Below are 22,883 nucleotides of genomic sequence, written 5' to 3'. Positions count from 1 at the left end.
ACATTGGGAAAGTTGAAAATAACCTTGTGCAGTTCGACTTTGGGTTGGAAGTAGAGGAGTCAAGGTGAGGCAGGCCAAACACCCTGATTATGCAAGGGCCTGTTGGCCCGGGCAGGGAGGTGGATTTTATTCTAATGTAGGGGGAAGTCATAGAAAGGCTTTTTTTTTTCTTCTGTATCCTATTAAAATTTCAGTCTGAACTATTTGAAATTGTGCTTTTGTAGGTCATAGATTATGTGCTTTTAAAAATGATTTTAGTAGATACTGATGGGGTAGAGAGTTTTAGGCAGGGGAGTGAGTGATGTGATGTTTAAAAAGAGCATTGTGGCCCTAGCTTAGCCGGTTTGGCTCACTGAATAGAGCATTGGCCTGTGGACTGAAGGGTCCCAGGTTCGAATCCAGTCAGGGGCACAGGCCTGGGTTGCAGGCTCGATCCCCAGTAGGGGGTGTGCAGGAAGCAGCCGATCAATGATTCTGTCTCATCATTGATATTTCTAGCTCCCTCTCCCTCTCCCTTCCTCTCTGAAATCAATTTAAAAAATATTTTTTAAAAAGAGAATTCTGCCTACAGAATCAAGTGGATGTCCTTGTGTCTCTCCACTGATATCTGTGGGTCTGTGTTTGCCCTGACTGCATGCCAAGCCCTGACCAAGGACCAAGCAGAGCCAATCATTGTCCTCAAGCAGAGCAGCCAGTAATCCGATATAATAAAAGGGTAATATACAAATAGACTGGATGCAGAATACCCAAACAACCAATCAAAGTGTAATATGCTAATGATATGCTAAGGCTGCTCAACCGCTTGCTATGACATGCACTGACCACCAGAGGGCAGTCAACTGGTCAACCAGTCGCTATGATGTGCACTGACCACCAGGGGGCAGATACTCCCACCAGTAGGTTAGCTTGCTGCTGGGGTCTGGCCAAAGGGGACTGAGCAAGATGGGAAGGACACACCCTGGAGCCCTCCCTAGTCCAATCGTGCACTGGTGGGGTCCCTCAGCCTGTCATGCGCCCTCTCCAATCCGGGACCCCTCGGGGGATGTTGGAGAGCTAGTTTCAGCTGATCCCGCAGGCCACTCCCCTTGGGAGGGTGCCAGATACTGGGGCGAGCCCTCCCAATTGGGACTTATTGGGTGCAAGCCCACAGCAGGTACAGTAGGACCGGGATGAGCGGGAGTGGCAGGTAGGAGCTGCAGGCGGCATTGGACTGCAGGTTTCAGCCTGCTCCCTGCAGGCCACCCAGAGGGACCCATGTACGAATTTGTGCACCGGGCCTCTAGTAACAAATAAGTAGAGGAGTCAAGGTAATGCAGGTTGAGACCCTGATTTTGCTGGGGCCTGTTGCCCAGGGCAGGGAGGTGAATTTTATTCTAAATGTAAGGGAAACTCATAGAAAGGCTTTTTACATAAAGATGTAATAAGTCAGGAGATAAATACAGCAAGAAGAAACAAGAGAGGGTTACTCTTTAGCTTTCTCATCTCCTCCCCCTCTCTTCCCCCTCTCCTCCCCCTCTCCTCCCCCTCTCTTCCCCCTCTCCTCCCCTCTCCTCCCCTCTCCTCCCCCTCTCCTCCCCCTCTCCTCCCCCTCTCCTCCCCCTCTCCTTCCCCTCTCTTCCCCCTCTCCTCCCTCTCTCCTCCCCCTCTCCTCCCAGAAAAAAAAAAAAAAAAAGAAGAAGAAACAGGAGAGGGTAAGCATAGGAAGAGATAGGTGTGTGTTCAGAGGAGGCCTCTCTGAGAGGTGACATTTAATCCATAGTAGATGTGCTCCAGGCAGAGGGAACAGTCAGTGCAAAGGCCCGGAGGCAAGAGTGTGTCTGCCTTGTTCAAGGTTTATCAAGAAAGCCATAGCCCAGCTGGCACGGCTCAGTGGTTGAGCCAGTCGACCTATGAACCAGGAGGTTACGGTTAGATTCCCAGTCAGGGCACATGCCTGGGTTACAGGCTCAATCCCAATGTGAGGCGTGCAGGAGGCAGCTGATCAATGATTCTCTCTCATCATTGATGTCTCTCTCTCTCTCTCCCTTCCTCTCTGAAAAAAAGTAGAGAAAAAGAAAGCCATAGCTCTGTGGCTGGAATAGAGCAAGTGAGGGGAGAGTGGGCAGAGGTGACGACAGAGGGCCAGGGCCAGGTGTTAGTGCAGAACCTTGTGGGGTGTGGGCGGGACTTAGTATTCATTCTGAGTAAAGTGGGAGCCATGGCGGGTTCTGAACAGAGAAGGGATGTGACTTGACTCTCCGGTGTTTACAGGTTCTCTCTAGTCACATCTATGTCTGTGTTACTGTTATCCATGTCTGTCCTCATCCCTCTGTTGCCTGGAGTCCCATCCTGGGCCCTGGGACATCCAGGATCCTGGTCCTAATCAGGCCCTAATACCAACCTTGCCAGTAGTCCATCCACCCCAGGAACCCCAGGCCAGGGTCCCAGGATGTGAGGGGCCGGCAGTAGCTCTGACCCTCGTTCTGCCCCTCCCCCAGTCTTCCTGCTCCTCCCAGGAGCGCCTCCACCAGCTGCCCTACCAGCCCACCGTGGACGAGCTCCACTTCCTCTCCAAACACTTCGGCAGCACCGAGAGCATCACGGATGAGGATGGCGGCCGCCGCTCCCCAGCCGTGCGGCCCCGCTCGAGGAGCCTCAGGTGAGCCGGCATCCCCCAACTCCAAGCGAGTCTGGGGGCTTGTGCACCGCGAGACCCCGGTCCCCGCGAACAGGCGGGGGACTGGACAGGATGGGCTTCTCTCCTACAGCCCCGGGCGCTCCCCCTCCTCTTATGACAACGAGATCGTGATGATGAACCACGTCTACAAGGAGAGGTTCCCGAAGGTGAGGCGGGGTCTGGGGCGGCCGGGCGGTCGGAGCTCTGCTCGCCTTAGCTCCGCGCGCCCCCTGGTGGCCGGCGCGCTCAGCGCAGGCTCCTGCGGCCACAGCCCTTGGGCTCAGCCCAGCCCGGAGCGCTCACGCCGCCTGGCCTCCCTCCTCCGCAGGCCACGGCGCAGATGGAAGAGAAGCTGCGGGACTTCACCCGCGCCTATGAGCCTGACAGCGTGCTGCCGCTGGCCGACGGCGTGCTCAGCTTTATCCACCACCAGATCATCGAGCTGGCCCGGGACTGCCTGACCAAGTCCCGCGATGGCCTCATCACCACCGTCTACTTCTACGAATTGCAGGAGAACCTAGAGAAGCTACTGCAGGATGTGAGTGCTCGGGGAGGCCAGCCCCATCCCAGACTCTGCACCCCCAAATCAGGCCAATGCCATCCTTCACCCCACACCCACTCGCGGGGTTCCTAACACGTTCTAGGCGCTGGTGGGGAGCTGAGGATTCAGGGGTGGAAAAGAAGGACGTGGTTCTGATGGGGAAGTAGGTATTTAACCTCCTTCAGGTCTTTACTGTCACCTTCTCATGTCCGCTTTTTATTTTTATTTTTTAAAATATATTTTTATTGATTTCAGAGAGGAAGGGAGAGAGAGAGAGGGATGGAACCATCAATGATGAGAGAGAATCATTGATCGGCTGCCTCCGGCACACCCCACATTGGGGATGGAGCCAGCAACCCAGGCATGTGCCAGGAATCAAACCATGACCTCCTGGTTCATAGGTCAACGCTCACCACTGAGCCAAGCTGGCTGGGCTCAGGTTGGCTTTTCAGACCCATCTATTTAAAATGTCAAACTCTGGCCCTAGCCAGTTTGGCTCAGTGGATAGAGGGCTGGCCTGCAGGATGAAGTCCCAGGTTCGATTCAGCAGGAGGCAGCCGATCAATGATTCTTATCATTGATGTTTCTATCTCTCTCTCCCTCTACCCTCCTCTCTGAAACCAGTAAAAAAATAATAAAATAGTAAAATTAAATAAAATGTCAAACTCTGTTCACACTCACCACCCACTGTCTCTTTAAGATTTTACCTTAGCACTTAGCACCATCCATCATAATGTCTGTTTTTTCTTATCTTATTTCTTGTCTCACCTACTCCAATGTCAGTCCCACAGGTGGGTGATGAGATTGCCTGTTTGTTCACTGTTGTATCCTGACTGTCCTGCACATAGTAGGCGGTCAATAAATGTTGATTAAATGAATGGATGAATAAATGAAAGTAAACAAGGTAATGTCCCTATTCAATGATAATGCATAGCATTTTTTGAACTCCTACTATGTGCTGAACACTGTGCTAGGGCACTGGGAACACAACAGTGAACGAACCAGAGAAAGATTTCTGCTTTGCTGGGGTTGCTATTCTAGTATGGGAGATGGGCAGGAATATGAAAACAGACAAATCAAGGGAGTCAATGATTTCAGCTGATGTTTAAGGCTATGGAGCAAATAGAATAGGGCAACCAGATGGAGTGTTAGGGCTTTCCTTGTAAGGTCCAGGAGGCCGCCCTGGAGGAGGTGGCTTTGAAATTGGAAGAAGAAGAATGAGGAAGTGGCAGCTATAAAAAAAAAAGCTGGGAGGAATGTGTGTTGAGCAAGGTGAGCAGCACATACAAAGGCCCTGAGATGAGGAGGCAGTCTGGAAAATTCCAGGAGCGCAGAAGCCAAGTAACTGTACTATTTTGAGAAGATGAGGTTGGATAAGGGTATAAGCACCAGAATATAGTGCTCTGGGCTCCTGGCCCTCTGCCCTGAAGGACAGCATATTGGTATAATTACATACTTTGGCATCAAATCTGTTTTGAGTTTGGATTTTGCCACTAGGTCCATAGGAGTCAAGAGCACAGACTTCAAACAGTATATATTCCCACTCAGGTCATCGCTTATGTACTGTGCAGCCTTTGCGAAGTCGCTTAACCTCTCTGTGCCTTTTACTATAAAAAGGGGATTCACTCATTCTTTTTTATTTTTTAATCTATTTTTATTGATTTCAGAGAGGAAGGGAGAGAGAGATAGAAACATCAATGATGAGAGAGACTCATTGATTGGCTGCCTCTTACATGACCCCCTACTGGGGATCGAACCCACAACCTGGCCATGTGCCCTTAGCCAGAATCGAACCTGGGACCCTTCAGTCTGCAGGCCGACGCTCTATCTACTGAGCCAAACCGGCTAGGGCCTCACTCATTCTTTAATGCTACAAATATTTATTAAGAATCTAGTCTGAGGCCAGCACTGACATAGAAGCTGAAGAGTCCCTGCCCTAAGGGAGCTGATATTCTAGCCGGAAGAAACAGAAGACAAACAATAGGCATCAGGGCTGGGACTAGGATGCTGCACGTGATTGATTCCCCCAGCCCCCAGAACATCGAAGTAATTACTGAAGAAGTTGTAAAGTAGGTATATTAAAACTTAACATTTTTTTTAAAAACAATTTAGTAGGTATTTATTTACTTATTTATTTTTAATCTATTTTTATTTATTTCAGAGAGGAAGGGAGAGGGAGAGAGAGAGAGAGAAACTCAATGATGATTTGCCCTAGCTGGTTTGGCTCAGTGGATAGACCTGCAGACTGAAGGGTCCCAGGTTCGATTCCAGTCAAGGGCACAGGCCCTGGTTGTGGGTTCGATCCCCAGTGGGGGGCATGCAAGAGGCAGCCGATCAGTGATTCTCCTCATTGATGTTTCTATCTCTCCTTCTCCCTTCCTCTCTGAAATAAATATAAATATATTAAGGAAAAAAAAAAAAAAGAGCCCTAGCCGGTTTGGCTCAGTGGATAGGGCGTCAGCCCGCGGACTGAAGGGTCCCAGGTTCAATTCCGGTCAAGGGCATATACCTTGGTTGCAGGCATATCCCCAGTGGGAGGTGTGCAGGAGACAGCTGATCGATGTTTCTCTCTCATAGATATTTCTAACTCTCTATCCCTCTCCCTTCCTCTCTGTAAAAAAATCAATAAAATATTAAAAAAAAAAAAAAAAAAGAGAAACATCAATGATGAGAGAGAATCACTGATCGGCTGTCTCCTACACCTCCGCACCCCTTCACATGATTTTAAGTTGAATATTTTATTTATATTTAAACCAGAATTTGTTATACTTTTACTTTCCTGGTTTTAGTGGAAACAAACTTATCAATAATAACATTTTTGTAAAAACCATTAAAGATTTTGAAAGCAGGCATAGATTGTCACGTACCTTCCCTTTTGCTTCAAGCTCCAACATGCAGTGCACCGCACTTGTTGCGTCCTGTCCTTATTTAAATTTTGCTCTTTTGCTTGTCACGCATTCTATGCATTCATTTTGATTTTTCCGCATTACAGTGTTAGGGATCTCAAAGAGTAAGGTTTTTGGTGCCAAGGTGCGTGCCTCTTCCCCTCACCCTGATGGGCATGATAGAAAAGTTCATATGTGAGCTGTTTGAAGGGTATTCATGTGATAGAACAAGGAATAGGGTAATGGTGATTGAAGTGCTGCCAGGGAGTGGGGTGCAATTTTAGATTGGGGTGGGGAGATGAACTCCATCCGGTTGCCCTGTTCCATTTGCTTCATAGCCTTAAGCATCAGCTGAAATCATTGACTTCCTTGGTTTGCTTGTTTTCATGTTCCTGTCCATCTCCCATCCTAGGGTCTGAACCGCAGGAAGGCAGGAATCTTTCTCTGTGTTCCCAGTACCACTCAGTCGCATGGAGGTGACCACCAAGTGGCAACCTGAAGGAGAAGTAGAGAGCCACTCCGAGATCTGAGGGGAGAGCCTGTCAGTCAGAGGGATTCTGACTCACCTCACATTATAGGGCTGTTTTGAACATGAATGGAATGAGTGAGGGTTTTTGGACAGTGTCTGCTATAACAACAGTGATTGTTATTTTTACTGTGAGGCCTGTGCCTCAGTGTTCTCACCTATAAAATGGGACAACAGTAGCAGTGTGTAGCCAGTAGGATTGGGCGAGGGGCCTGGCTGAGGCAGGGCTTGTGTAAAATTTGCCATAATCCCGCCCCAGGCCAACCACATTTTGCGCTCCCCTTCCCAGGCTTATGAACGTTCTGAGAGCTTGGAGGTGGCCTTCGTCACCCAGTTGGTGAAGAGACTGCTCATTATCATCTCTCGCCCTGCGAGGCTGCTGGAATGCCTGGTGAGGGGGCTGGGAGAGGGGAGGGGGCTGGCGGGGGCCCCTCCGAGCCCACCGCGAGCCCGCCCCTGCCCTGCCTCAGGAATTCAACCCCGAGGAGTTCTACCACTTGCTAGAAGCAGCGGAGGGCCACGCCAAGGAGGGGCACCTGGTCAAGACAGATATCCCTCGTTACATCATCCGCCAGCTGGGCCTCACCCGGGACCCTTTTCCAGGTGACAGCTGGGGGCACAGGGGCCGGAGGTGAATCCACTGGGACCCTGGCCTCCACTCACTCTCGGTCCCTTCCTAGACGTGGTGCATCTGGAGGAACAGGACAGTGGCGGCTCCAACACGCCCGAGCAGGACGACCTGTCTGAGGTAAGGCCGGGCGGCGGCAGTCAGCACTCTGGTTCTGGCTGGATAGGCAAGGTTCGCCTCCTGGCTCCCTGCCCGCAGGCTGGGTAGATCTGGTCTCTGCTCCGAGCCTCAGTTTCCCCATTTGTCCAATGGGTTAATAATAGGTCTTCCTCCATGGGCCTTTTTCTTTTTATGGTAAATTACACATAACATAAAACTTTTAAATGAACAATTCCGTGTATTTAGTCCATTTACAACTTGTGCAGCCATCACCTCTGTCTAGTCCCGGAGGGTTTCCATCGCGCCAAAAGGAAACTGTACCCATTAGGCAGTAATTCCCCATCTCCCCGCCCCTGGCCCATGGCAGTCACTGACCTGCTTTCTGTCTTTATGGATACGCTTGTTCTGAACACCTCACATACACGGAATTATTCACTCTGTGGGCTTTTGTGTCTGGCAACGTGTTTTCAAATTTCATTCATGGTGTAGCATGAATCAGTGCTTCATTCCTTTTTGTGACTGAACAATATTTCATTGAATGGATAGACCATATTTGTTTATCCATTGTCCACTGGTGGACACTTGGGTTGCTCCCGTTTTTTGGCTGTTGTGTAGATAGAACATTTGTGTACAAGTATTTGTCTTGAACAACTGTTTCAATTCTGTTGGTATATACCCAGCAGTGGAATTGCTGGGCGATGTGTAATTCTAGGCCTCATTTAGTGAGGAGCCACGCATGGGGTTTTGAGTGAGTTGAGTGTCTCTGTGTTAAGAGCTCAGCGTAGTAAAATATGCCACAGCCCCGCTGCCAGGCCAGCCACCATCTGTCATAGCGGCCATGTGTGCACTTCATCTAAACTGTCCAATGGTTTTCAAAACTTTGAAGCAAAATATAGAAATCGGAAGATTTTGGACTCAAATCTGGGGTTGGACCTTCTTTTGAAAAAAAATCAGCAGTTCTAACAACACTATGGTGGGACCAGGTGGCACTGAGTGGGGGCTGCCCTATGATATGGGGTACCTGCCCCCAGTCACCCATGGCCCCCACCTGGCCTGCCTCACTGATGAAGGTATTTGAGTTTCTAACCTTTGTTTCAGATTGTATCTATTAACACACACACACACACACACACACACACACACACACACACACACCTTTCCTATATATATGTAAGTATATATACATTTAAAAGAATCTCACTGTACATGCATTTGTTTAATTTTTTGAATAGGTAATGGAATGACATCACTCAAAAGTCTAAAACTCTATAAAGGTATTTATCTTTGATTGTTGTTTGTAGGATTCTACGTAATTCCATTTAATCAAACTTGTTAATTGAGTGATTCAAATCTTCCATCTCCCTATTCCTTTTTTTCCTTTTTCCTGATTGAGCTCATAGTTTCTGAGATATGTGTTAAATCCTTGTTTTGAGCTATTTCTCCCTATAATTCTGTCAGTTTTCGTGTCAGATATTTTCAGGCTACCTTGTGTTTTTTCATTCATGTATTTATTCCACAACCAAAATCATAAATTAAAAGTCATAACATTTTTAAAAGGTAAAGGAGACTTTGTATCACAGCTGCATTAATAAAATAGACATTAGTCTAACATGCAACATGAAACAGGTGTTCTGTTCCCATGTGGAATAAATACATAATAACTACACATAAAATTTCACTAAAGATCTGAGATGAAGCAATATCCCTTTAAAACAAACTATCCAATGAATAGAGGCATGCTGCCAGTAATTTCTCTGAACATTTTACTGCAAGATGGAAAACTCCCCAAGGTAACTACAAACTCAAACCCCTTGTCTCATGCACCTGGCCTTGGCTTTCGTCTTCCTTCCTCAGACACATCCAAATCCAGAAAGGCTTCTGCACCCCATGCTCAAAAACGCCACCATGAGTCCCTAAGGACCTCAGCACAAACTGCTATCAATAAGCCCACATGCAGCCCTAGCCAGTTTGGCGCAGTGGATAGAGCGTTGGCCTGTGGACTGAAGGGTCCCAGGTTCGATTCTGGTCAAGGGCACGTACCTTCGTTGCAGGTTTGATCCCCGCCCCGGGTCGGGATGCATGCAGGTGGCAACCAGTCGCTATTTCTCTCTCTCTCTCTCTGTCTCTCCCCCTTCCTTCCACTCTCTCTAAGAATCAATGGGAAAAAACCCTCAGCTGAGGATTAACAAAAAAATAAATAAAATAAATAGATAAGCCTATATGCAGCCTCCAGGGAAATCAGCTGCATGAACTCGAAGAACCGCAACGTTTCTTTGAACATTAGTTTTAACTGTCCAATGAGCTCTTTCAGGCCAGGTGCTTGTCATAAACAAACCAAAATATTGTCCTATTAACTTTATTTTTTCTTGCAAAATGTTAAGTAAGCCATTCAAGTAAAAAAGTTTTTTTACAGGAACCATAAAAATTCAAAGGTTTTGCCCTGACCGGTTTGGCTCAGTGGATAGAGAGTCGGCCTGCAGACTCAAGGGTCCCAGGTTCGATTCCGGTCAAGGGCATGTACCTTAGTTGCGGACACATACCCAGTAGGGGGTGTGCAGGAGGCAGCTGATCGATGTTTCTCTCTCATCGATGTTTCTAATTCTCTATCCCTCTCCCTTCCTCTCTGTAAAAAAAAAATCAATAAAAAAAAAAAAAAAATTCAAAGGTTTTGTGCCCAAAAGGAAACCAGTTCTTTGCAGCCTAACTCATTTGTTTCTGGGCTGTGAAGAGGGAGATGAGGCCTCCCACTGTCATGCCATGGTGATCTGGTGAACATTTGGTCAGGCAGGCATTGTTCTAGGTGGATGGGCACACCGTAGGTTTCTGGAAAGTTTTCTGCAGTTCTGGAAGTTTGTTTTTCCAGGCATAATCATATGCAGTAAAATCAGAAGTTGGTGTGGCGGTGCTTCTGTGGAAACCACAGGCTTTAATCCCTTAGGGTTCTAGGCCTCAGAAGCCCATGCTCCCACCAATTTCTGCGTGAAGCCACTAAACTTATAGTACACTAGAGGCCTGGTGCACGAATTCGTGCACGGTGGGGTCTGGCCGGCCCACACCAATGGGGGCCCATTGGGCCAGGCCAGCGGGGAGGAGGGGCTGTGGGAGGTTGGCTGGCTGGCCCCACCCCCGATCAGGGTGTTGGGGGCCCATCCAGGGCCAGGCCAGCAGGGGGGCGATCGAGGTCCAGATCAGGCCAGTTGGCTTCCACAGTACGCATCATAGCCACCAATTGTTCTGGTTGTTCTGGTCGTTCCGCCATTCCGATCGCTGGGCTTTTATACATATAGATGATGCCCTGTGTTTGGCTATTCACAGCTGTTGCCTGTGAGACTGCCCCAAGGAAGGTTTAGGCTACATTCTTAGGAGCATATCGGTTCAATATTTTTTAAAAATATGTTTTTATTGATTGAGAGAGAGAGAAAAGGGGGGAGAGAGAGAGAGAGAAACATTGATGTGAGAGAGAAACATCAATCAGTTGCCTCGAGCATGCACCTTGACCAGGATCAAACCCACACTGGGAATTTGCTCTGACCAGGAATTGAACTGTTGACCTGTCAGTGCACAGGACTACACTAACCAACTGAGCCACACTGGCCAGGGCTCATTATTTTTTTAATCTCATAGATCTTTTTGTGTAATATTTATGTTCATAATCTCTTTGTCCCTAAGAAAAATAAAAATAATTTTCTAAAAAGGTATACAGTGAAAAATCTTAGATCCACCCTTGTCCTTTACTGCTTATGTGCCCCCCAAATATTATTAGTATATGTGTTGCTGAGTACCTCCCAAATATGATTACACTAGAGGCCCAGTGCACGAAATTTGTACACTCAGGGAGGGTCCCTCAGCCTGGCCTGTGCCCTCTCACAGTCCAGGGGGATGTCTGACTGAAGGCTTAAGGCCCACTCCCTTTTTTTTTTCTTTTTTTAATATGTTTTTATTGATTTCAGAATGGACGGGAGAGGGAGAGATTAGAAACATCCATGATGAGAGAGAATCATGGACCATCTGCCTCCTGCACACCCCTCACTGGGGTTGGAGCCCGCAATCTGGGCATGTGCCCTGACCGGGAATCGAACCCTGACCTCCTGGTTCACAGGTCGATGCTCAACCACTGAGCCACGCTGGCCAGGCAAGGCCTGCTCCCTTAAGCTATCAGTCAGACATCCTTAGCGCTACTGCGGAGGTGGGAGAGGCTCCCGCCACTGCCACTGCACTCGTCAGCCGTGAGCCCGGCTGCTGGCTGAGTGGCACTCCCCCAGTGGGAGCACACTGACCATTAGGGGGCAGCTCCTGCATCGAGTACCTGCCCCCCTGGTGGTCAGTACACATCATAGCAACCGGTCATTCCACTGTTTGGTCAATTTGCATATTAGCCTTTTATTATATAGGATAGTTCTATTTTACCACTTTTTTTATACAAAAGTATATAGTACATATTATTACTTGCTTCCCTTACCCCCAATAAAATACTTGGGAGAAGTTTCTGAATCTATATACTGATAGATTTCTAAGTTTTTTAAAAAAAATATTTTTATTAATTTCAGAGAGGAAAGGAAGAGGGAGAGAGAGAGATAAAAACATCAATGATGGCCGAAACTGGTTTGGCTCAGTGGATAGAGTGTCGGCCTGCAGACTGAAAGGTCCCAGGTTCGATTCTGGTCAAGGGCATGTACCTTGGTTGCGGGCACATCCCCAGTAGGAGATGTGCAGGAGGCAGCTGATCGATGTTTCTCTCTCATCGATGTTTCTAACCCTCTATCTCTCTCCCTTCCTCTCTGTAAAAAATCAGTAAAATATATTTGTTTAAAAATCAATGATGAGAGAGAATTATTGATCATCTGCCTCCTGCACACCCCCTACTGGGAATTGAGCCCTCAATCCCAAGCTTTGACCGGTAATCAAACCTTGACCTCCTAGTTCATAGGTCAATAATGCTCAACCACTGAGCCGTGCTGGCTGGGCAATTTCTCATTCTTTTTAACAGGGGCATAATATTCCTTCATTCAAATGCCCATTATGTGTTTATTGAACCAATTTCCTATCAATGAACATGTCAATTGTTTCTAATATTTGCAATGAGCAAGATAGTACATATGTCATTTTCACATATGCAAGCCTATCTGTAGAATTATTTCAAAGGTGAAACTGGTGGATCAAAGGGAATGTACATTTATAATTCTATATACACCAAAGTACCTTCTGTGGGGGTTATACCAATTTATTCTCCCAAAAGCAAGGTATAAAAGTACGTTTCCCCACAACTTTACCCACAGAGTGTCAGCCTTTTGGATTTTTTTCCTTTTTTCTTTTTCGTTTTGCCAATCTGTTAGGTGAAAAATGATATCTTGGATCGTTTTAATTTGCCCTCTGACATTATATGTGAGGTTGAGCATCTTTTCATATGCTAAGAGCTCTAAATTCTAGTTCACAGATCTTGCCTATTTTTTGTCTCCAATTGCTAGGCTTCTAGTTATGGATTTCTGGGAGTTCTTTCTACATTAGGGTGATTATTTTGTAGGCCTCTTCCCTAATGGAAAATAGTTGGGAATATAGCTTCAAAGTCAGACCGTCTTGGGTTCAAGGCCTGATTTTGTTGCTTCCTCGCTGTGGCACTCGGATGAAGGATGCATCCCCACCGTGCCTCGGTTTCCCCGTGGATAAGGGGGTAACAAGAGTCCCCATCTTACCATGATGATGGTGGTGGTCTCACCTTCCCCCTTCAGGGCTGCAGCAGCTCCACCAAGGCTAAGAAACCGCCTGGCGAGAATGACTTCGACACCATCAAACTCATTAGCAATGGTGCTTACGGGTGAGCCACCTGGGGCTCTGGCGGGGGGAGGGTAGCGGAGGCCGGGTGTCTCGAGGTGATGGCCGGTCCTCGCTCTCTCCCCCTGCAGCGCTGTCTACCTGGTGCGGCACCGGGACACGAGGCAGCGCTTCGCCATGAAAAAGATCAACAAGCAGAACCTGATCCTGCGCAACCAGATCCAGCAGGCGTTCGTGGAGCGCGACATCCTCACCTTTGCCGAGAACCCCTTTGTGGTCGGCATGTTCTGCTCCTTTGAGACCCGGCGCCACCTCTGCATGGTCATGGAGTACGTGGAAGGTGTGGCTGCCTGCAGAGCTGTAGGGAAAAGGGCGATTCACGCTGGTCAGGCTGCTGAGTGGCCTGCCTGAGCCCCAGGCACCATATTGACGGTCCACCTATTCATCCACCCAGTCACTGACCATCCGTTCCATCTGTTCATTTCTATCCAGCCATCTCTTGAGTTGATCTGTTTTCATTTTATTCAATATAGAAACATCCATCCAATTATCCATTTCACCATCCATCCTTCCATCTCTTCATTTGCTAACCCATCTGTTTTTCCACCCATACATCTGTTTATACATTATACATCTATTTTATTTTTAATCCTCACCGGTGGATATTTTTCCATTGTTTTTTTTATTATTCTTTTAAAATTAAATCTTTTTAAAAAAATATATTTTATTGATTTATTACAGAGAGGAAGGGAGAGGGATAGAGAGTTAGAAACATCGATGAAAGAGAAACGTTGATCAGCTGCCTCCTGTACACTCCCCACTGGGGATGTGCCCGCAACCAAGGTACATGCCCTTGACCGGAATCGAACCTGGGACCCTTGAGTCCACAGGCCAATGCTCTATCCACTGAGCCAAACCGGTTAGGGCTTAAATTAAATCTTTATTGTTCAGATTACAGTTGTTCCTCTCCTCCCCCTCCGTACCCCCATGGCTCCCCTCCATCCAGTTCCCACCCCACCATCTGCCCTCACCACCCCCACTGTCCTCATCCATAGGTGCATGATTTTTGTCCAGTCTCTTCCCGCATCTCCCACACCCCTTTTCCCCCCAAGAACAGTCAGTCCATTCCCTTTCTATGTCCCTGATTCTATTATAATCACCAGTATTCTGTTCATCAGATTATTTATTCACTTGAGTTTTAGATTCACTTGTTGATAGATGCGTATTTGTTGTTCATAATTTGTATCTTTACCTTTTTCTTCTTCTTCCTCTTCTTAAAGGATACCTTTCAGCATTTCATATAATACTGGTTTGGGGGTGATGAACTCCTTTAGCTTTTCCTTATCTGTGAAGCTCTTTATCTGACCTTCAATTCTGAATGATAGCTTTGCTGGATAAAGTAATCTTGGCTGTAGGTTCTTGGCATTCATCACTTTGAATATTTCTTGCCACTCCCTTCTGGCCTGCAAAGTTTCTGTTGAGAAATCAGCTGACAGTTGTATGGGTACTCCCTTGTAGGTAAATGACTGTCTTTCTCTTGCTGCTTTTAAGATTCTCTCTTAGTCTTTTGCTCTTGGCATTTTAATTATGATGTGTCTTGGTGTGGTCCTCTTTGAATTCATTTTGTTTGGGGTTCTCTGCGCTTCCTAGACTTGTAAGTCTATTTCTTTCACCAGGTAGGGGAAGTTTTCTATCATTATTTCTTCAAATAGGTTTTCAATATCTTGCTCTCTCTCTTCTTCTGGTACCCCTATAATTCGGATGTTGATACGCTTGAAGCTGTCCCAGAGGCTCCTTACACTATCTTCGTATTTTTGGATTCTTTTTTCATTTTGCTTTTCCAGTTGGGTGTTTTTGCTCCTTCATATTTCAAATCTTTGACTTGATTCTTGCGATCCACTAGTCTGCTGTTGGAACTCTGCATAATATCCTTTATTTCAGTTAGTGTATGCTTAATTTCTAGTTGGTCCTTTTTCATAACCTCGAGGGTCTCACTATATTTCTTGAGGGTCTTACTACATTTATCGGCGGTCTCACCAGATTTTTTGAGGGTCTTACTAAATTTATCAGAGGTTTCTAGAAAGTTCTTGAAAAATCTTAAAAGTGTGGTTTTGAACTCTATATCCAGTAGTTTGCTTTCCTCCATTTCTGTCATTTGTGACTTGTTTCTTTGGCTCCACATTTTTTATGCTTCCCTGTGTTGGTAGAGTGGCTTTGTGTGCTAGGTGTCCTATAGGGCCCAGTGGCTCAGCCTCCCCAATTACCTGAGGTGGACACTCTTGGTGCACCCCTTTGTGGGCTTTGTGCACAGTCTTGTTGTAGTTAAGCCTTGATTGTTGTAGGTATCACTGGGAGGAATTGACCTCCAGGCCAATTGGCTGTGAGAGTCAGCTGTGTCTACAGTGGAAGAACTTCTAAGGTGGAGACACCCTTCTGGGCAAGACTTGCTTCAGTGGGGCTTTGGTGCTCACTGAATCTGCCCCTTGATTGTGTCCCTTATGGATCTGAGGAGTTGTAATTGAATGGTCCCGCTCTAACCACTGGGTACACTGGCTCTTGGATCTAAGGAGGTGCTAATTTAGCCTCTGCCTGAGGCTACCCAGCAGGAGCTACGAAGAGATCTGCAGATTCCCCTTCCTTGTTTGGGGTTTGGAGGTGCCCAAATGAGGCCCAGCTGTGAATCAATGCAAGCTGCTGTGGGGCCTTGGGCCTTCTCTTGGAAGTTCTGGGTCTGTCTGGCCCAGCTGCAGTTTGTTAGGTAATTTTCAGATTGCAAAGGGCCAGGGCACTCATATGCAAAAGCCTCTGCAGCAGCTTGGGTGGGGCGGGGTCTCAGGGAATCAACAGCGTGTAGCAAGCAGCTATGGCTGATCCTCAGCCCTGCCCTAAGAGGCCCCGTGTCTCAGTGTCCCGGTAATTGCTGCAAGCACCTTGGAGAGAAAGCCGCCCTCGAGTTCTGAGTTCTGCCTGCTGCCAGACAGTCCAGTTTCTCCCTGTATGAGCCTGGGTCCCCAGAGACTCACCCGGAACTGGAGTTTAGAGCAGTCGGGAGCTTGTGACTCCCTCCCGATTAAAAAAGACAGCTGTGTCCTCAGTTGCCAGCCCTTGCCGCATGCACTCGAGCCTCCATACCTCTGCACTTCACTTCCGCACCTCCTCTGAGTCTCAGTGTGCTTTTCTCTTTCCTTCTAGTTGTAGAATTTCCACTCAGCCAGCCTTCCTGTGGTTCTGGATGATGTCCGTTTTGTCTTTTAGTTGTATTTTTGAATTTGTTGTGGGAGGCAGCAATTTCCGGTGTTTACCTATGTCGCCATCTTGGTGTCTCCCTTCCATTGTTTTTTTAGAGAGAGTGGAAGAGAGAGGGGAAGACAGAGAGATACTGACGTGAGAGAAACACATCGGTTGGTTGCCTCCTGCACGTGAACTGACCAGGTCCTAGGCCAGGGAGGAGCCTACAACCGAGATATGAGACATGTGCCCTTAACCCGAATCAAACCCTGGACCCTTCGGTCCTCAGGCTGATGCTCTACCCACTGAACCAAACTGGCTAGGGCCATTATACATCTATTTTTTTAAAAAATTAATAGACTTCATTTTTTAGAGCAGTTTTAGGCTTCCAGACTAAGTAATTAGAAAGCACATTGAGTTCCCACATACCCCTTTCCTCCAGTCTCCCTATATTGACATCTTGCATTCGTGTAGTACATTTGTTATAATTTATGAACCAATATTGATACATTATTAATTGAAGTCCATAGTTATATATTTGATCCACTCTGTGTTGCACATCTATTTTTCATTCATCCATCTTTTTTAAAAAAATATATTTTATTGATTATTTACAGAGAAGAAGGGAGAGGGATAGAGAATTAGAAACATCAATGAGAGAAATTGATCAGCTGCCTCCTGCACGCCCCCCACAGGGATGTGCCCACAACCCAGGTACATGCCCCTGACCGGAATCGAACCTGGGACCTTTCAGTCCGCAGGCCGACGCTCCATCCACTGAGCCAAACCGGTTTCGGCTACTATCTGTATTTTTATTATTCACCCAAATCTCCATTTTAGCAGCCATCTCATCTAGCTATCTCTATCCACACATTCATCTACAATTCATCCATCAGTTTATCCAGCCATCTAGCCATCTAGCCATTCATCCAACCACCAATGTATATATTTTTCATGTTTATCCAACCACTCATACTTATAGTTATCCAAATACTATTATATCATTGCCCAAACCCACACATACTATGCTTATTAGGATACACACATGATCTTCTGGGGCTGCAGTTATGCCACTCCTAAACCTCAGTCAGCCATCCATTCATTCAGCAGATGTCCCCTCATTGTCTCCCTTATGTCTCGTGCTGTGCTAGGTGCTGGTGGCACAGTGGGGGCCAGACAGGCACACTCCCCTCTCATGGAGATTATATTCTGGGTAGACAGATAATAAACAAAACAAGCAAAGGCAATAAGGTCATTTCATATAGTGAGGACAGTCATGAGGACCTTAAGGCTTAAGGAGGCCATAGGGACATAGGTGGGCAGGGGCCTCTCTGAGGCCTGCACTATACCTGGAAGAGCACAAAGTCTGTAAGGTGAGAAGGCATCTGGATTTTGAGGTAGCAGTGTGCCACAAGAATTTTTAAAACATGCAGTACCTGACTTAGTCAGTGGCACTGACCTTTTTTTTTTTCTGTTAGATTGTCAAATAAAAAAATGACTACAGCCAGAACAACAATGGCTATTTGGTGTGGATGAATCAAAATTATACCTATTTGTATTTGTCAGATTGGCAAAAATAGACATTTTTTGGTGTGCCGAAGAATTTTAGTTATTAGTTTATGTGTGCCATGAGATGAAAAAGGTTGGAAATCGCTGCAGTGGAGCTGGAGTAAAGTGAGCAAGTGAGAGGGAGGGTGGGGTAGGTGAGGATGGGGAGGTAAGGGGTTAAGCATGCAGGGCCTGGACTGCATTGGGTTTCATGCCAAACGCAACAGGCGGCCATTGGAGGGTTTTAAGCAAAGTCGACATGGTCTGACATGTTTTAATGCTATTTATTTAGCTGCTGTGTGGAGGAGAGAAGAGGGAGACCAAGATGGAGGGAACTGCATGGGTCTGACTGAGGTCATGCAGAGAAGAGAAGGGGGTGGCATCGGGATCTCTGATGGGGTGAGCACACAGTAAGTGTGCATTCTCGGGCCTCCGGAACAAGGCCCAGCCTCAAAGTCTCATTTGCAAGTCAACCCAGCTTTGTTCTCAGTGTAAGTGTGTGTTAGTATTACCTGGGGTTGTGGCCAGATGCAGATTCCTAGGCTCCATTTTTAGGTCTGATCATCAGTTTCCTGGCTAAAAAGAAAAAAGAAAGACATGTAGTGATTTGTGAGCAAAACATCCATGTTGCCTTCAGAAATGTCTGTATCCAGATGCTCAAACCATGTCATCAGGAATCTCTCCATTTCTTGGCTCTGCTCTCCCATGTGTGGGCTTCCCTTTAGACAGGCCTTGATATAGTGAGGTGCCATCCAGCAGATCCCACTTATACCCTGCTAGTTTAGCAATCTTTGGGGAGAGTGGAAAGTTGGAGGGCTGAGCACCTTGGGTTTGCTGCTGCACTGGGAAAGAAATCTGGTCCTTGTGAGAAAAAGGAGGAACGCCTATTGGGGGAGCCTAACATATGAATGCCGATCACGGTAAACCTGGTGGGAACCAGGACTCTACATTTTAAGGCACAAGACATTCAAGATTCAAACTCCAGGAGATCAAGGGCGGTGTTCCCAGACTCAGCTGATACCCAGGCAGCAGTTGGTACCCACCCAACCTCATTTCCACCAACTCCCTCCGTGATCCAACCTCTGAGTCTCAGATCAAGCCAACTTTGGAAGATGGTTAAGGGACAAGAGGAGCCCTGGCTGGTGTGGCTTCGGTTGGTTGGAGCCTTGTCCCGTGCACTGAAAGGTTGCGGATCTGATTCCCAGTCAGGGCACATAATCTGCATTACAGGCTCATTCCCCAGCCAGGGAGCCAACCCATCCATGTTTCCCTCCCTCCCTCCCTCCTTCTCTCCCTTCCTCCCTCCTTCCTTCCCTATCTCTCGCTCTGAAAAGGTCAATGAACCTGTCCTCAGGTGAAGATTTAAAAATATATTAAACATTTATAAAGAAGACAGGAGGAGCCTGGTAGAGGGCACTCCCTGTGGGGCCCGGGAGAATGAGGCCCCTCTCTGTACGTCAGTTTTCCTTCGCTGCAAAATAGGGGCAATGTGAGGTGGGGACTTGGTGCTGTCGTGCATGTGGAGCGCACAGCCCTGGGGCAGGGGTGCTCCCCTCTTTACACGGGCCTCCTTCGCACACAGGGGGGGACTGTGCCACCCTGCTGAAGAACATCGGGGCGCTGCCCGTGGAGATGGCCCGCATGTACTTTGCCGAGACGGTGCTGGCCCTTGAGTATTTACACAACTACGGCATTGTGCACCGTGACCTCAAGCCTGACAAGTGAGCCTTGACTTTTCCCGTGACCCCCGCCCCCTGCCCCTCTGTAGGCGCTGGCATGGAAGGGCCAGGAGGGGGGTGGGCAAGCCTCACCTCTGAGACCCCTGATTGTGTTTGCAGCCTCCTCATCACCTCCATGGGCCACATCAAACTCACGGATTTTGGCCTCTCCAAAATGGGGCTCATGAGCCTCACCACCAACCTGTATGAAGGCCATATCGAGAAGGATGCCCGGGAGTTTCTGGACAAACAGGTGTGTGTGTGGCTGCGGGGATCACTGTGGCGGGAAGGAGCCAGCAGGGCTTCGGGGCTCAGGGTGGGGTGGGGAGTGCGGCTCCCCTTCGAGGCCCCTCCTGTGGCCAGAGTGCAGGCTGACCGCCTGCCCCTAGGTGTGCGGAACCCCAGAGTACATCGCGCCCGAGGTCATCCTGCGCCAGGGCTATGGCAAACCGGTGGACTGGTGGGCCATGGGCATCATCCTCTACGAGTTCCTGGTGGGCTGTGTGCCCTTCTTCGGAGACACGCCCGAAGAGCTATTTGGACAGGTCATCAGCGGTGCGTGCCTCCTTGGTGGCAGGTGGGGGGCATGGGGACATGGGCAGACCCAGGGCCTTTTGGACCCGAAAGTGACCCCCCCCCCTTGCTCTGCAGATGACATCCTGTGGCCCGAGGGAGATGAAGCCCTGCCGACCGACGCCCAGCTCCTGATATCCAGCCTCCTGCAGACCAACCCCCTGGTCCGGCTTGGGGCAGGTAAGGGGTCTGCTGTACCGAGAAGCTAAGGGCTGGGCTCCAAGTGCTGTGGCCCTGGGGTAGAAGACGGGGGTGGGTGGCTGGGCTCTGGAGCTGGCCCTAAACTGTCGCAGGGATTCTCTCCCGGACCCCATCCACTCCTTCCTTTCCAGGGGGTGCCTTTGAGGTGAAGCAGCACAGTTTCTTTCGAGACCTGGACTGGACAGGACTGCTGAGGCAGAAGGCAGAGTTCATCCCCCACCTGGAGTCTGAGGATGACACCAGCTACTTCGACAGTGAGCTGGGAGAGGGGGTGGAAGCTGGTGAGAGGGACCATTGGGCAAGGCCTGGGCTGGAGCCCAGCTGGGTAGGAGACCAGCCGCCCAGACAGAGGAGAGGGACGGCCTGGCATAGGGGTGAGGCTCAGCCTGAGCAGTTGGTAGGAAAGGAGGGTGGGGCCTGGACGGCAGTGAGTTCTGGAGTTGGGCCTGGGCTACTGGGCAGTGCTAGGACCTAGAAGGAGGCAGGGCAGGGGCTGGCTGGAGGGGAGGGGGGCTGGGCCATAGATGGGGTCTGCGCGTGTGGCCTCTGGACGCTGGGCTAATGGAGCCGCTGCGAGTTGGGCAGAAACCCAGCCTGGAAGCAGGGCCAGAACCAGATTCTAGATTGGGACGGGGCCACGGCGGCGCTGCAGCCCTGAGGAGTGGTCACGGTCCACCCCCCATTCCCAGCCCGCTCGGATAGGTATCACCACGTCAACTCCTACGATGAGGATGACACGACGGAGGAGGAGCCTGTGGAAATCCGCCAGTTTTCCTCCTGCTCCCCGCGCTTCAGCAAGGTGAGCCAGCTGGGTTAGGGGTGGGGCCAGACCCGCGAGCGTGGGGCGAGGTCGCGAGGCGGGGCTTGGGCGGGGGGAGGGGGGTGTATCTTTTTCTCCTAGCTGCAGGATGAGGACGGAATTGGAGGTGGGCCTGAGTGGGCGGGGTTGCGGAAGTTGGGGGAATCCTGGTAGGCCCGAGGTCGAGGTCCCCCGGCTGGGGAAGTTACTGAGGGGGCGGGATTCTGAGAGTGACAGGGCCTGGGGTGCATGGGAGGGCCTTTGGCATTGGGTGGAATCTAACAGGAATCTGGACAGCGGTGGTACTGAGGACTCACAGTGCGGCGGAGCTAGGTCTAGATGAGGCGGGGTCAGGACCTTGGGGTGGAGAGGATGAGCAGTGGGGGCGGGGCAAAGGTGCACGAGGTCTCGCCTTGAGGAGCAGCGTGTAGTGGTGTGTAGAGCCCAGCTTGGGGTACATATGATTGGCTGGGAACTGGGAAGGTGGGGCAGGAAGGAGGGCAAATTCGTTTAGATATGGGTAGGGTTGCCCTAGCCGGTTTGGCTCGGTGGATAGAGCGTCAGCCTGCGGACTAAAAGTTCCCAGGTTCGATTCCGGCCAAGGGCACATGCCTGGGTTGTGGGTTCGATCCCCCGCATCGGGGAGCATACAGGAGGTGGCCAATAGGTGATTTTCTCTCATCATTGATGTTTCTATCTCTCTATTACTTTCCCTTCCTCTCTGAAATCAATAAAAACATATATTTTTTAAAAAGATTATGGGCAGGGTCTAAGGCAGCGGTTCTCAACCTGTGGGTCGTGACCATCGGAAAACACATATAGCATATCAGATATTTGCATTACGATTCATAACTAGCAAATTTACAGTTATGAAGTAGCAACCAAAATAATTTTATGGTTGGGGGTCACCACAACATGAGGAACTGTATTAAAGGGTCGCGGCATTAGGAAGGTTGAGAAGCACTGGCTAAGTCTTACTAAGGGCTTAAATATCTGTGGTGGGGTCTGAGCTGCAGATTTGTATGTGGTTGGGGGACAATCCAGCCTTGGGAGGGCGGAGCGTGTCCTGTAGCAGGAAGCCCATTGGTTCGGGAGCGTGCCCCTCACCACCGCTCGCCCTCCCTTGCAGGTGTATAGCAGTATGGAGCAGCTGTCGCAGCATGAGCCCAAGACCCCGGTGGCGGCAGCGGGGGCCAGCAAGCGGGAGCCGAGTGCCAAGGGTCTAGAGGAGAAGGTGGCCGGCAAGCGGGAGGGCCTGGGTAGCCTGACCCTGCGCGAGAAGACCTGGAGAGGGGGCTCCCCAGAGATGTGAGCAGGGGCAGGGCTAGGTTTGGGGAGCGGGAATGAAGAGGCCTGTCGCCTCTGACGACGCCCACCCACCCCCCCTTCAGCAGCAAGCGCTTCTCGGCATCCGAGGCCAGCTTCCTGGAGGGGGAGGCCAGTCCACCCTTGGGTGCGCGCCGCCGGTTCTCGGCGCTGCTGGAGCCCAGCCGCTTCAGCGCCCCCCAAGAGGATGAGGATGAGACCCAGCTGCGCAGGTCTGCCAGGCCCACCTCTGACCCCCCAGGCTCACTGGACGCACGGGTCCCCAAGGAGGCAGCTCAAGGGGATGGCCCTGCCAGTGGCGGGGAATCCGAAGCTAGTGAGTGCCCCCTCCTGCCGCCTTCCCCAGCTCCCCCGCGGCCATATATTGAGCATTCACTAAGCCTGGT

The 22,883-nt window shown here is 49.3% G+C and overlaps 1 protein-coding gene and 1 pseudogene across 3 annotated transcripts in view; one reads left to right on the top strand and one right to left on the bottom strand.

Annotated features, from left to right (window-relative positions):
- MAST1 (microtubule associated serine/threonine kinase 1) overlaps nt 1-22,883 on the top strand; it is a 35,720-nt gene that overhangs the window by 8,885 nt on the left and 3,952 nt on the right. For 2 of the 3 annotated variants that reach the window (XM_036302487.1, XM_036302485.1), the window contains 16 exons: nt 2,478-2,638; nt 2,748-2,823; nt 2,985-3,194; nt 6,898-6,999; nt 7,079-7,211; nt 7,289-7,356; nt 13,062-13,147; nt 13,236-13,444; nt 19,463-19,601; nt 19,719-19,851; nt 19,988-20,153; nt 20,250-20,351; nt 20,504-20,626; nt 21,062-21,171; nt 22,301-22,479; nt 22,563-22,813. In XM_036302487.1, coding sequence (XP_036158380.1) covers nt 2,478-2,638; nt 2,748-2,823; nt 2,985-3,194; nt 6,898-6,999; nt 7,079-7,211; nt 7,289-7,356; nt 13,062-13,147; nt 13,236-13,444; nt 19,463-19,601; nt 19,719-19,851; nt 19,988-20,153; nt 20,250-20,351; nt 20,504-20,626; nt 21,062-21,171; nt 22,301-22,479; nt 22,563-22,813 — 2,248 coding nt within the window. The remainder of the gene's footprint in view (nt 1-2,477; nt 2,639-2,747; nt 2,824-2,984; nt 3,195-6,897; nt 7,000-7,078; nt 7,212-7,288; nt 7,357-13,061; nt 13,148-13,235; nt 13,445-19,462; nt 19,602-19,718; nt 19,852-19,987; nt 20,154-20,249; nt 20,352-20,503; nt 20,627-21,061; nt 21,172-22,300; nt 22,480-22,562; nt 22,814-22,883) is intronic. The other variant, XM_036302486.1, reaches the window with a different exon arrangement.
- LOC118652622 lies at nt 10,089-13,020 on the bottom strand (annotated as a pseudogene).

The sequence above is a fragment of the Myotis myotis genome, unplaced genomic scaffold, assembly GCF_014108235.1.
Source record: "Myotis myotis isolate mMyoMyo1 unplaced genomic scaffold, mMyoMyo1.p scaffold_m19_p_32, whole genome shotgun sequence".
NCBI classification, from domain to species: domain Eukaryota; kingdom Metazoa; phylum Chordata; class Mammalia; order Chiroptera; family Vespertilionidae; genus Myotis; species Myotis myotis.
This window is presented reverse-complemented; position numbering and strand designations above follow the sequence as displayed.